Below are 15,825 nucleotides of genomic sequence, written 5' to 3' on the forward strand. Positions count from 1 at the left end.
AAAACTTTGAAAGTATGATAGCTTAGGAATATTGTAAACTTTCACAACTTAAACAATTCTCAAATGCAATAATATTTAAAGGGAAAATCAACATGAGAGTGATATAAATTTCCCTTTTAATAATACGTCACATACACAACACACGGACGGTCAATTTAAAAAAACACCAACCAACATGCAGTTTCTTCTTTGAATGGACAGTTACAACCTCTTGAAATATTGCACCTCTTCGTTTTCTCTTCCCTCCCTATCTAGTTACTCAATAACGGTTGATCCTCAATAACTCTCTGTGTGTGCTATGCGTGTGACTCCGAATGGTGGTGCAAAGTGGTTGTTTCTTGATATCAAGAGCACTCCTAATGGTGTTTACATTGTTGGGTCGCTCATATGCTCTGCAACATATAGTGGGAGATTCAGCTTGGTCCATCCCATCAACCCCACACTTCTACACTAACTGGTCTTCCTCTCATTCTTTCTGCGTCGGTGACACTCTCCGTAATTGGCCTCTTCTTCCCATTGAGTTAATGATAGAGAGTTCGACAGTGAGACTAATTTCACTGTTTTCATCGCTGAGTGGGTGAACCCCTCACAGATAAAAATATCGGATTAGTCTAACGTAACATTTTCCCTTCCCATTTTATACGTACTATACTTGTACATGAATCCACTCGTCAATGTGTCATATATAATACACACACTGTTGTGTATATGTATTGTTGAAGAAACATTATTTTCTGAAAATCTCTAACTTCTACAAAATTTCTGTCTTTCCCGTGCAGTTTTCGACTTTGAATCCGAACTTCACAATGTAATGCAGGTGTCAGCACGAGAGTATGAGAGTTGTACTGCAGATTATGCCTTCAGGACCTTCACAAGTGGTCCGGCGACCGTTCCTTTGATTGAGAAAGGTGTCTTTTATTTTGTATGCAGTTTCTCAAACTACTGTACCCTCGGACAGAAGGTAACCATTACTGTCAGTAAATGGTCCCCTGGTTCTGCACCAACATCGCCTCCATCGCCTCCTTCGGTGCCCTTTTCGGGGTCTTTAGGGCCGGATGGGTCTCAACCTTCAGAGGATGATGTTGCTTATTCCTCTAAGGCCCCAGACAGTGTGGACTTGTCTATGTCAGTGGCTCCAAAGAGAATGGTTGGTGTATTTGATAATGGAGTGCTTTTTGGCTGGCCTAATGTGTTGTGGTTTGTATTGGTTTTGGTCTTTGAATGGTTGTTTTAGAGATAGTGGACTTTTATGCAAAGGTTGTGCTTATATTATCCTACTGTGGTGGATTCTTTGACAACTACTGTAGACTATTTTTGTTAGCAAATTAACAGGGTTCTGGGTAAATTTTAAATAATTGTTTGTAATGTAAGATGCAAACTTTTGGATTTGGGCATTTATGTCCAACCTGAGGGTAGTTATCTATTTCAACTATTTAATGCTTGAATATTTCAACTATGTGGAATGTCAAGTACTTATTGTCTGGACCGGGCTGAACTTCGTATAAGTTAATGAACATGCCAAAACAATGTTTAAGTTAATGAAGAAGCCAAAACAATGTTGAACATAAGCTAAAATAGAGAATGAACAACTTTTGTTATTAAAACGGTTGAGCACGATTTGAGTCAAAACTTTTCAAAAAAATGACGAGCCGAGTCCGCACTTAGCTTTTCGAGCTCATCGTAGTCCCGAGGCAAGCCCAGCAATCCGACCTTGACTCAGACCGATTCATTTACAATCTTAAAATAGACCGACCAAAATTAACGTAAAATGAAGTAATTAAAAATGACTCAAGAGACCATTATCATTAAAATTGCCATGAAATTGATCATCTTTTTAAGCCACGAAGATTAGAAGAGAAAAACAAACTCATGTACCTGATATATTTATCTTTAAATACAGACACCAATAGAAGAATTTTAGATTGCAGTGTGGCGGATGTAAGACAACTAGAATCTTCACATCCCTAAAATTAATGTTCATAGAGATCATGAATAATGATTGTTGCAGTGTTGCCTTTAAAAGAAGAGTTTGGGACATATTATCATTTTTCATCAACAAAAGTCACTTTTCTTTTCTCTTTGTTACAACTCAAAGTTACTAGTGGTTAAAATTGAAGTTCTAACCTCATTAAGAGTTGAAAAAGTGAAATTTCATACATGACATTGCACCTTCTATTATTCAATGTTGTTAATAACTGTAAGAAATTTTTATCATTAACCTCTCCAATCTTGAAAAGGCACCCGTCAATTAATTGACTAACAAGTAATGGGATCGCAGCTGAGAGACTTTTTAACCCCTACATTTCACTGCATATATGTTTGACTACGGGACAAGACACCTTGTATATCCAATGCAATAGGTATGGAATTGTGTTCAATTTTCATGGAAGTTGATGTAAAAGGATATAATTGTCATTTAATCACTATGTAAATTTAGGTTAATCACGGTGCGTCCAAGATTAATTTGAGTCCCCTATCACAGCATCATATCGGAAGGCCATAATCCCTCATAGTTGTTTTTTTAACTGATAGGGATGTCCCCATCATAGTTGTTTCATCATTTTTTTCGTTGTAATTATTATTATTACAATTATTATTAAAAAAATGATATTAGCGTTGCACTATTATATTCAAACTCTCCAATTAATATTATAAGTAAAAAAAAAAAAGAAGACAAACTATCCTTATTTATTTATTTATTTATTTTGTTTCTTCACACACGTAACTCCCCAACTCTTGTATTGTTTCTTACTTCCTTTCTTTCATCTCTTTCTCACGCTATGCAAAACTTGCAAATACAGGCATGTCAAAATTGTTTGGCGGCCATGGACGAAAGTTGGTGAGAGACGGGCTGAAGAAGATTAGGAATTGTTTGGTTATTTGACAAAAAAAAAAAAAAAAAATGAATTTTGGTAAATAAGAAAGTTGTGTTGTCCATTTTTTTAATGGTTATGAGGGATTACATGGCCACATCAACGTATTGAACTTAAAACATAACAAAATGATGTCATTTAATTGAGGACAAAAACCTTCTGTTGACCGCAATATATTATTTTTGTCCTTGCCTTTTTTTTTTTTTTTTTTTTTTTTTTTTTTTTTTTTTCAGATGACAGTCTAACTTTTTCTTTTTTTTGGCCTGGCAACAGCAGCCCTACGACATCTACAAGAAACACGACCACAAACACAGCCAAAGCAAACCAATGGCGAACCATAACACCATAACAAAAACCACAACCACAAATGTACAAAGACGATCCCTAGCAAAAGTATAGAGAGAAGCAAACACACAAAAGACACCTAACAAAGCAAACCACCATAAAAGGAAACCAAGGGACCTATTGTAATAATTCCCATAAGGCAACAACAGCCACACAAAGAAGGAAGCAAGTTCCAGAAGCGGCTGGCAACAACTCTGCTTAACATTAGAGGGATTGATAAATGGTGGGCCCAGCCTTGGATAACAAACGAGCCTTGCGTTAGCCCTACACAATAACGAAGAAAAGGTTGACCCGGAAGCCAAAGTCAAACGCCACAGGAGACGACGGAAGAAACGAGGGGAACCAGGGTGTGTACGGCCACCAATCAAACCAACCGCCGCCGACGAACCACCAACAGGAAGAACCACGACTGGAACAACAAAACACCACAGAGAATGAAAAACAGTAGAAAACCTATTCTCCGAATGATGTCCAGCCTCACAATTTTTCCCGGTAACAATAATCCATGACCCATAGGTAATGGTGACCGAAGGAAAGGCAACACAGAGCAAAACAAGATAAAAAAGCAGCAATAGCCAACCGGCTTCATGAACACGTCCAACGCGCAACAACCTGAAACTTAAAAGAAACGCCGGCACGCAGGACCAAGAGAACATCGTACCACAAGAACTGAAAAAAAATCCTTACCAAAAAGTGAACCCGCCGACAGAGAATCAGTAGTAGTAGCCACCCCTACCCCAGAACCCTTGGCCACTGACAAAAATACGACACTAACAAGCAAGTGGCCAACAAAAGTAAAACGAATAGAGAAGCCAGAAAAAATAACCAAATATCGGGATCAAAAGGGAAAGACAGAGGAGATCAGCCAAGACACCAGTCATCGATCAAAACACACAAACAAGAAACCCGGAGGCCCTAAAAGACCAGCGAAGCTGACCATCCACCGGAAAGTTGGTCGGACCACCACGACCACAGAAAGAAAACCTCATGACGAAAGCGAAAACGGAACCGCGAAAAGCCTTGAACGAGCATCACGCCCAAACCATAGTAAGAACAAAGGACTGCAGAAACCAGAAAGGGAAAAAGCAAAACTCTGATCGCATAGAGAACTCAGCCAAACTGAGAACTCTCATGAGAGAGAGAACTAGGATTAAAATTTTCAAATAAGAGAGAGAACTCTTAAATCATTTGAGTTAGATGACAGTATAACTTTGAAGATCCTAGTCCTGTTAATATGGAGGTTTTGTGAAATTGGTCAATAGATTAGGTTTGCACTTTATCCTACGGAGTATAAGTTATTAAAAAGTCATTAGTACATGTAATTTTTAAAAAAATCAAGACAAAATAGATATTGACTTAATTTTTGACATTACTAATGTATCTGTGTACTTACAAATTTATTATTATTTTTTTAACGTGGCAAAAGAACAGCCATACGGCATCTACACGGGTAAGAATATGAGACCATTGTCAAAACAAGAAAACACATTCAGCGCCAAAAGACAGAAAACCATCCAAAACAAAACTAATACCCACTAATGTCAAGATAACAACCTTGACAACAACCTACATTTAAAAGGTGTTAGTGATAATGGGAGTGTTAACACCCACAAGCAGAGCTAACTGAGTGGAAAAGGACTGAGAGGACTCTGAATGATATGAATCCCTAAGATAAGCACCATACTTTCCAGAAGATTCAGAAAGCAGACCGACCTCAACTCCTAAAGAGCCCATGTCAACTGGCTGAGGCAAATCACTGGCAACCACAGGTTAACGCTTCTTCTCCCCCCTCATACGGCTACCCTAAGATCTACCCGAAGGGGACTGCTTGCGCTTCCGGCCTTGCCTAACGGGGGGAAAGCCTTAGCTCTGAGAAGTGGCAGAAGAGTTGGAAGTCGAACCAAACAATGGTTTCATACAACATTTACCTTTCTTCTAAGCCTTGGACATTTAATCCCAACGTTGCAATGGAAGAATCCGGCCTTTAATGGGAGAAGTAATAAGATCAGAGGCCAAAAGCTCCTCATTCTGCATCGACGCCACGTGACTCTACGAGGAAGAACCTGGGATGATGCATCCATCCAATGGAGGAACAGGCAAGCCAAACTGGCAAACATCCCCCCTTTCCTGTTCCTTAATCTCGCAAATCAGCCCCAAGCTTAATAGCCCCCTCTCCAACGAAATACTCACCATTACCATCACCCCTAATCAATCTCGACTGCCCATCCACACTAGATAAAGCAACCACAACATTATTCGATTTATCCCCCAGATTAAACCCCCGACCAAGAGCATGTAAACCAACATAACACATGAATCAGATGCCCAGTCAGGTATCGGCGTACACCAGGAGAAGATTTAGTCCTCCCAGGTCCATATTCACCATCCATATCACCTTCTTCCACATACAACCAATTTTTGCCATTCCCATCCCCCAAAAAATCCCCCACATCTCGATCCGTGTTCCAAAGGTCTTTCCTTGGAAAGCCTTCCACCCCCAACTAACTCCCATACACCTTTAGATCCCTAAGTGCCAAAGAAGCCCCAGTCGAGTAGGATTTCCAATCATTGCCTGTAATACCACAAGCATAGCAGAAAGATCGAAGACAACTTCTCATACCGAACCTGAACCCAAGACTCTACTCCCGTCGGACTTTTTAAAAGAATATGTCTCCAAAAAGGCTTCATGATATCCAGCTCCACTCGAAGACGAAACACCCGACTATCGGTGACCACCGTTTCCTTTTTGTCACCCAAACCCTTATCTCACAACTCCACTTTTAGACACTGGCTGAAGGAATTGGCAATTTTTTGCCTGACTTTCTCAGACAGAAGGTTTGTGTGCAAAACTAAGAGTTGGATCCAAAAGGGAGAGACTTGAAATGGTGTATCAGAACTCTTTAATAACTACCAAATGTCCATCAAAGAGCCATGGACAACCAGTAATAATACGCTGACGAATATTGGCGTCAGGAATAATCAGTTGAAACAAATTACTCGCCACTTTAAACACTGGTAATCGCTTTGCAAGAGACTCCTGTTGTTTTTCTTTGGACCAAAGTTTGTTAAAAAGCTTACCAAAGATAAACTTAGCCCCCACCAAAGTCGTCGTTTTAGAGGCCCGCACCTTCTCATATAGACTAGATTGGTGCGACCAAGCGTGTGTACAAAATAATGCACAACACTTTAGGTTTAGAAATAATGTCAAGTGGGCACCATATTTTAAAATTTATAAAACCACTAAACACTTATACTATGGAGTATGAAGTGAGCAGGAATCGTCCCAAGAGATCTAAACAATTATAAGTTTTTTAGAATTGAATTCTACTTTAGTGCTTATGTGATTGCTAAAAAGGTTTGGTTTTGTGATTAGACTAATTTTAAACTTAATAATGCAAATAAAGAGTAGAGTATAAAAGATTGGAAAGAGACTTATGGTGTAGGATTCACCACTAAGCACATTCCCTAACTCACTCACTTTCAACTAATTAGGGAAATAATTAAATGTAATTCTAATGTAGCTAATACTTGCAAAGAAAAGTATGAAGCATCAATTTCAAGCTTAAATTGCATACCTAATGACAAATAAACTACGTGTAGTGCAATTCACCAATCCAAAGAATGGTCCATCAATTCAAGTTACAATTCTAGCTTACATTAATCTAGAAGATAATGCAATTGTGACAAAAAGTATAGAATTCAAACATAAGTATGGATGGTCTACTTATCTAATAATTGAATTGCAATTAAATTAATTAATCTTAAATTAAACTAATTAAACATGAATTTAAAACTAATTAGACAATAGATTAACCTAAACATGTAGTGCCATCCATCAAATAGAAGTAATTTTTCATCAATTTGAACACGATTACAACTAATTAACCACATGCATAGACATCACAAGAATCAATTTACAAGGAATTCAAGTGTATAGCTTGTTTATTCATCAATAACGCATAAGACAACATGAGATTAATACGAATAAATAATTGAAAGAATTAAATCATGTTATTCAAGCCTATACATCAATTACATAAATAAATCCCCAAAAAGTATGAAAATAGAGAGAGAATATGTTACATGCTTAGGGTTTATCCAACCCTAAGTAGGAGAATTAGCCACTCATGGTTGATGGAGTTGAAGACAGAACAATCTCCATCCTTGGATTCATCATCTCTGAGCTTTTTTTCAAAACCCTAGCCTGTTCTTGCTTTTTCTCCTCTTTCCCTTGTTTTTCCAGAGAGAAAAAAAAATACGATACAGAATATCAAACTTAATAATAATTAATAATATTCACCTAAATAAAATAAATACTAACCCTAATCTAATGGCTCACTGGGCATTAAATAACAACCCTATTAAAGCCCAATAGTTCACAAAATAAGCCCAAACAATAAAAAAAATCTGTAATGTTGCCAAGTCCTGGGGGATCGATCCCCCCAGAGTTGGAAATTTCCTTTAAGCCTTATTTAGCTCTATTTTGGCTCCGGGCTAATTGGTTTGCTTCTTCATCTTTGGGAACATCATCAAAGGCTCGAGATTGACCGCTTTCGAAGAATAAACACACTATACGAGCAATGGGCTACGACCTCTTTTTGTCATTTTTTGAACTTTTTCTGAATATCTTTGCTTGACTCCAAAAAGGCTTTAATGGACATAAACATAAATTAGGACTAAAATATAAAATTAAGATAGATGCAAAGACTGAAATACCCTAGCTTAGGTACTGAAATGTGCAACATTTAAGCACTTATCATAGATCAACCAAGCTGGTCACTCTGGGCTGTATCTTCCACTGACAACAAGATGGGCCCTTTCTCTATCGGGGTCAGTGTCATACCTTGGAATTGAGCCAGAATATTGTGATCCATCTCCATCAACAAATCAGGATCTCAACAAAAAAATAAGAATAACACAAGAACCCACCACTAATATCTCCCAGCCCAACAAAAAATAAAATAAAACATTTCACAAAAGGGTCTAAAAAAGAAGAAGCGGTAAGTTACTACAGGAAGAAACCGAGAACAGAAAACTATTGAACCACAAATATCAGCAACATGGAATATAAAAAGACAACCTAATACATCATAGGAAAAAACGTATCCAATACGCCTTACATCCTTAGCCACACATGTCATAAAGATAATTAATTGAATGAAGTGAATGACATATAGAAGCGTACCTCTAAAGATATGAATCTGCACTGCCTTACATAGACTCCCAGCATACTCAATGACCTAGCCCACCAGCAACCAAAATTCAACTTTGAAAGTATCGTTCCTAAACGTCAGCCATGACGTCAAGATTTCACCAATCGAATAACCAAAAGCCGATCGCCGAAACCGACCCAACGAGGAACCTCCGAACATAACACCGCAAGCACCATAGACGTCGGACTCCGACATAGTGCTCAGATACGTCAGATCCACCCCCCATCGCAAAGTGCTCCATAAATATAAGCTCCATAATGGATCGAGCATAGAGATCCATCCCCGACGACCTGTAAAATGACCAGGAATCACCTTACCTCGCCAACCGACCACAACAGAGGACCGATGCAAAATAAAAATAAACCAGAGCATATAAAACCCCATTTGAGCATAAATCCATCCCCGGATCCCACAAAAGCAGAAAAAGAGAGAATGGCCAACAACCCCAAAAACCGTGGACACAGCAGCAAAGCAAAAAATCAAAGGGAAATTACACCACCAAAATTTTCAAAAAATAATCCATTTCACCAACTCAAATCAGAACCGAGAATAACCCCCAACAACAGACATAATACGACGTTCCGAATTTTCCCAAACTCGGATGTGTCAATGCGACCCGAAAGTTGACCCAATAACGGATCAGGAATACGGAAGCGGAAACAAAAATAAAGTCTATGGGGATGTTTGGTATCTCTAAGACGCCATGGTGACTTTCCATGAAGTCACGGAAATGAAAGAAACATATACGGAAACGAAAAGGTAAAATTAGACCAAGTATACCCCAAGAGCACAATGGTTATTTCAGATGCAAACAAAATCTCAAGAGATGTACGTCATCCCTAACACACAAACATGGCTTCCCATGAAGCCACGGAGTTTAAAAGAAAACAAAATACAAAAGTGACATTTTTAAAACGGATAAGTTTAGCCCTAGGGGCAAAATGGTAATTTTTTAAAAGTTATGGGTGCTACCGAGTGCACCATTGGATAGACGGCGAAAAATTAACAAATTTAGACTCAAAAATCACCTGATTCGAAAACCGAACGAAGAAGAACTGGCGAAAACAAAACCGGCGTCAACGCGATCAAGAGGGGGCACCAGGGCACCCCCCATGCATGCGCCCTTGCGCTCCCCTGTGCGCACGGGCACCAAATGCTGACCCCTGGGCATTTTTCTGAAAAATTTGAAAACAGTAAGCAAAACGGACCTCGAAACGACCTTTTTTGGAAAAATACGAAGAAGAAACCCCTCTTAAAATAATTTTTCCAAGTTGACCATGTCGAAAGAAAATTTTTTTGACCTGAAATGCCCAAAATACCCCTGAGATTAGTTTTGACAAAAAAATGCTAAAATGCAAGTTTGTTTCAAATGACCAAATATGAAGTTGTATGCTAAAACGATTGTGCACGCAAGCGTAATAAGTGTTTTAAAATGTGCGGGAATGGTTTGTGACCCCCAAATATGCTCGATACAAAATCCGACCTATTAAACCTTAAGAATACCTTAAAATGAAAAGTTTGAAGCCAACCATCAATCATATCATGCAATCGTGATATTTTGTGCAAAATGAACATTCTCACAAACATAATATACATAATAAAATGCATTTCAATGGTCCATGACCTCAAAATACTCCCAATTCAAAATATGACATGTACAAACCACAAAAGCATGAAAAATAGCCTATTTAAGCAAATTATGAAGTCAACCATCATAGATGCATTTAAGGAACCGTTTGGCTATTGGTCACACGTCACATATAATAAAAGAGCACTAGAAAAAGTGATCAAACGCAATTCCCACCATCCAAACTAAACTTGACATGCTAAAGTTTCGTATTTTTCAATTTTTCACACATTTAAGCATATAGTCAAATAACATAAAAGTAAAACATAAGGTCTTTGACCCTTGGCCTGATCACATACATGTCAAATAGGTCTCAAAGGGTGCATTTAAGCACTTTTTACATATTCCAAATATAAACTTCAAGTTTTGACATATTTAACCAAAAATAAAGCAAAATTATGCTAGTAAGTGCATGAAAGGAAATACGTCAAACTCATCAAGCCACAAGAAAGTTCAAGGATGTTATGTATCCCTAAAACACGATTCTTTACCTGAAAAAAATGTCCCAACAACGAGGGTGAGTAAACAAGTTACTCGTAGGAAATGAACATGTATATAACCTAAAGTTTTGCAAATTTTTATAAGTTAATATAAATCAATCCATGTGATTCATGCCACGTAACATCTATGTCCAAGGTGAGACTAAGGGATTATCCTAAACTACATTAGAACATCATCATCATAAACCACAATAAATAAGCAATTAAATAATATGAAATATCAAATACCAAATAACAAAATATAAATTCACAAAGTAAACAACTTGGAATTGAAATGCGAAATCAAACAAGTGGAAAGACTAAAACATGCGGTTACAAGACCGAGTAAGTTGTTTTGGGTAATTACGACCCTGAAGGAACTACCTAGTAAGCACTTATGACTAAGGAAGACTCTTGTCCCCGTACTAGTGCACAGCCCTAGTCATCACATAAATTTATATCCTTACAAGCTTTCCAAAATCAACAAGTTGTACACAACAAGTATATACACATATACTAAATGCACTTAATCAAATACCACACACAATCAAGATGTGGAAACACACAAGACATACCTAAGTTCTCAACTATCATGGCATGTAAAACAAATAAGTTTTGAAAATATCAAAGATGCAAATAAATTATAAATTAATTAAATGGAAACTAATTAAATAAAAATTAATTAATTTCTCTAGATTGCAAAATATCACCAAATGACATGAAATTAACACATATTAAGCAACATACCATGAATATCTCAAATATCAAATCAAAAGTCTAATTAAGCCACTAAAACACTTAATTAATTTTTAGTTAACTTAATTAATTAAAAATCTCTAGATTTCAAAAGTCATCCAAAAATTCCAAAAATAATATATGATAAACAACAAGTCATGGGCTATTTGAATATCACATTTTTAATCTAATCTAACCATATTACAACCATGAAATTAAATTATCATTTAATTAAAAATAAAACCCATTTCTAGATCTAAACTATAAACATGTATACAAGCTATATAAACCTCAAAACTATGTAAAACACTAAGATTATAAATATGAAACACCCCTTACACTTTGAGATTAAAATCTCAAATCACAACAAAATTCAAACTTTATTGAATGCGATGAAACTTCGGGAGCAAGAAATTCTCTTGTGACAACACCCAAATCCAAGCTTAAACTCACACCCCAAAAATCAAAGTGCTGTAAATCGAAATTCGATCGGATAGAAATCACCGCGTCTTCGATGACATCAAAAAAGTTTTCATCGGGAAGAGGAAAATCATAGAGGAAAAAGATGAAATGAGGAGAGAGAGATGGTAGCCCTCAAGCTCTTCTAATGGTGGCTGGCTGCTGCTACTATAGGAAGGAAAAAGATGAAATGACTTTTTCTCTCATCCACTTACCCCTAATTATGTCAAAAAGGTGTCCTGAACAGTCAGAACAGGCCTCGTCCAGGTCCAAAAAGTGAAAACTATTAAGACACACTCAAATGAAGATGGTCCTTGAACAAAAAAGTTTTGAAATGGAATTCTAAGATCAACGGAAGAAACGGGGTCAAAAACCGAGTCCCAAGCGAGAAGATATGCCCCGGACAAGTTTGATGACTAATGGGGTTCGAAAATTCAAAATAAATGAAATAAAAATCTGAAAAATACTCTGGAAGTGCCACAGTCAATAAAAAATGAAAATAAACCCCTCATAAAATTTTGAATCCAAAACGAGAAACTTTTTCAAAAACTTTTCAAATTACGCAAAGACCCCTTCACTAAATAACTCAAAAATTGAATTTTCCAAAAAGCCCAAAATGAAGTGCTATTCAAAAGATACATTTAAAAAAACCCTAAATACAAAATATCATCAAAAGATAATTATGAAAAACATCCCAAGTAAATAAAATAATTTTCAAGAATTTTTGCATTTATACTCCTAAGGGCAAAAACAAACATCTAGCATGCTTTTCTACAAAAGTAAAATGCTTATCACATGTAAATCAAGTAAAATGAATGCATGCAAGGCCGAAATCAAATCTGAGCACGACCCGATAGGTTACGCAAAATGAAAAGATAATGAAAAAGTGATAGAAAAAGAAAACTAGGAAAAAGAAATCAACGAAAAAAAAAAAAAATATCCTTAAAATTTGAGAGAACGGAATGGAAAGAAAATGACTAGGTCATTACACATAACCTCCGAGAAATCAACAGCACGAACACCCACCCCGTAAGAAAACCACCTACTAAAGAAACACAAACTATCCCACCAGTGATCCCACACACCGATTGATCACCAAAGCAACTTTAAGAAAGAGATCCAAACACCAACTTCCAACCACTCACACCCAGGCAACAACCAGCCACTGAAATGGCACAGAACAGAAGATTGGGTTTCACAAACTCTTGATGGGACGAGAAAGACTCTGCCCACAGATACCCTCAATGGTGGCGAGGTTTAAAGTGTAGCCTTCTGCGTACTTACATTTGATTGGATAAATATTAGTATACATTACTGATAATACTTTCCTCCTACCTATAAGAAGGAACTCCCTTCTGATGGCTACGTGGACTAATTAAAATAAAAGATGTGCCTAAAAAATTACTAAAAACAATTATAATCGAATCAAATCCATCTTTTCGGATTTAACAAACGGGTAACTATATATATTCTCTCTCACCCATGTTTCCTTTTTCTCATCTGTATTTGCGCAATCTCTCTCTTCTACAACTATATCAATGTCTCTCTCATTTTTCTTTTCTCATATGCAGAAAATCTCACTTATTTATATTTTCTCTTTGCAACCAGATCGTGTTTCTCTCTCTCTTTCTCATATGCACCAAATCTCTGTCCAAAACCCTAATCTCCATTTAATTGTCGCTACTACCCACTCTTTGCCACCACCACCGCTGCTCTCCACTTCCCATATCTTCTTCTTATTTTATACTTTATGTTACACACACACACACACACACACACACTAGTGTAAGGATATCCTTTATATGGCATGTATATATTATTGTTGGTTGAAACAAACCCTGATTCACCAAATCTATTTGGGGCCAAAGTTGGAGAGAAAGATTCAGAGGGAGAGAAACAATTTCATTGTGACCATTCCGCTTAAGACCAACTAGGGATTCGGAGAGAGATTCAAAAGTCGGATTTGTGTTGTGATTTTAATTTGAGCTCGGTAACCCATTAAAAATGGGTTGATCCATTTTTTTTGGATTAATTTTTAATTATTTAACTTTGGTTAGTTGTCAAAATATTGTTGGTCCACATCAGCTATAAGAAGTAAGTTCCTTCTTATGGAGTAGGAGGCAAGTATTATTTGTGAATTACCACTTTCTACAGAAGAACTTGTACCTTTTTTCTTCTTCTTCTTCATCATCATCTTCTTCTTCTTCTTCTTTTTCTTTTTTCGTGGATAAAGTACAATGACACCCTCCTTAAGGTTTGGCATAAGGACAATCATTTACAAGTTGCCTATTTTTTTACAATGACACCCCCTTTTCAGAAATTGAATTCAAACAGCTCCTTAAAATGTAATACCCTTAATTTTAAAAGGATATTTCTGATATTTACTTGAGTATTTATTTAATTATTTTGTTACTTGAATTAATTGATTGGCTTAATTGTTTCATTTGATTTAATTAATTATTTGAATTCTTTGGATTACTTGAATTAATTGATTGGTTTAATTATTTTTATTGGATTTAATTAAATTAGTTGAATTCTTTGACTTATTTAAATTAAATTAATTGCTTATTATTAGGTAACTTGTTTTAATTACTTTAATTAGTTAATTGAGTCTTTTAGTTAATTCACGGTTTCGTTATTTTGTTTATCTTAGATTAAGGTTTTAGGATTTAACTTGGCCGACTTATAGTTAGGGTTGGAATAGTGTTTTGATTAATTGAAGCCTATAAATACATACGCTTACTGGGGTTTACGGTTTTAGAAAAAAAAACATAAGCTTAAGTTTGTAAAGCAAAGAAAAAAACAGAGAGTAAACGAGGGGGATTAGCAAGGCAGAGCAAGGGAAAACTCAGAGACTTGGAATTAACGTTTCAAATCTGAGACTCAAAGGCAAGTCTCTGTTCTTCTCTTTCCCATGAATCTGTGTTCTGTGCATGCTTAGGTAGACTCCAGGAATTAAACTAAGTTTTAATTACGTCGTTTATACATGTTAAATCAGTTTCTAGCATCATTGAATTAAGTCTGTTGCTCAGTTGTTACAAGGGCAGTGTATATATGGCTGTTGTTTGCTTTAAACATTGATGTGTAACTAAATTCTTAGTTGTATAATCCTGTCTTGTGATCAATCTGGGATGAAGATGGAACCTTAAAACATATAATAAAACTGAATTCAAAGACTGGAAACCACCGGAGTCGAAGAAGACAACAGAAGAATAGACGCTATCCTTGAAGTGGAAAAGGCTCTCCTTAAAGTGGAGAAGGCCCTCCTTGAAATGGAGAGGGCTCTTTTGTTTTCAGAGCTTTCTCTTTCTCCTTTAATACGTAAAACTGATAAATTGAGGTCTGTTTGGTTAAACTGGATTTTTCTAAGGCTGTCTATGTGCTACTGAATAATGTAATTCACTGCTTAAGACTTATAAAATTGTTGGGAAGCAAGCCTACATTTAGATATTGAGGATGTGATTAATATAAGCTTAAACAAAGAGTTCGTAGGTGAAGGATTGGAGAATTAACTTCTGTTGCATACTGTTTTTGAAACTTTGATTTCTCTGCAAAATCTTAAATTGAGAATCATGTTTTCAGCTGTGATTTAGGCATATAGTAATTTAATTATGTGTATGCTTAAATGGAGTTAACAAGTGTTTAAATCGGTTACATATAGCGCCAGTATGGTACTGTTTGGAGAAGTAGATTGTGTAATCTTATTTTACAAATATAAAGGACTGGGATTTGGATTCTAACTCTGTTAGTGGATGCATGATTTAGTTTTACACATGTGAAATTGTATTTGTGCTTATTTTGGAATGTAGTTGATAACTATTTATATTGTTTTTGGTCAACTATGGTAAATGGAGGATTTAAATACTATGACTCATATTAGCAATTTAAATGGTTGGAATGTGATGTTTAGGTTCTGTAATGAATGCCTAATGTCATGTTATATGTATTAAACTATATTTATGCATATCCTGGATAATGGTTGATAGATAACAATTATTGCCTTTACAATTATATTGTTTGGAGGATTGTGTGCACCGGTATGGGACGGTGGCATGCTAGAGATGAATTAGTAAAACACTAAATCCTATCTATTT

General features: G+C 36.3%; 1 protein-coding gene across 1 annotated transcript; it reads left to right on the plus strand.

The window, feature by feature from the left end:
- Positions 1–359: 359 nt before the first annotated feature.
- On the plus strand, positions 360–1,234 carry LOC132314219 (mavicyanin-like). The gene is made up of 2 exons (XM_059813110.1): positions 360–495; positions 780–1,234. Exons 1-2 carry the CDS (start codon positions 360–362, stop codon positions 1,232–1,234), a joined length of 591 nt encoding a protein of 196 aa, XP_059669093.1.
- The last annotated feature ends 14,591 nt before the right edge of the window (positions 1,235–15,825 follow it).

The sequence above is a fragment of the Cornus florida genome, unplaced genomic scaffold (genome assembly GCF_030987335.1).
Source record: "Cornus florida cultivar Cherokee Brave unplaced genomic scaffold, ASM3098733v1 CherokeeBrave_3.0.0_Hap2_Chr06, whole genome shotgun sequence".
Lineage (NCBI taxonomy): Eukaryota > Viridiplantae > Streptophyta > Magnoliopsida > Cornales > Cornaceae > Cornus > Cornus florida.

Coding starts and splice junctions, on each gene's coding strand:
- LOC132314219 (XM_059813110.1), top strand. CDS start 360: ATGGTGTTTACATTGTTGGGTCGCTCATATGCTCTGCAACATATAGTG. Junction 496..779: donor CTGCGTCGGTGACACTCTCC/GTAATTGGCCTC, acceptor TTTCCCGTGCAG/TTTTCGACTTTGAATCCGAA.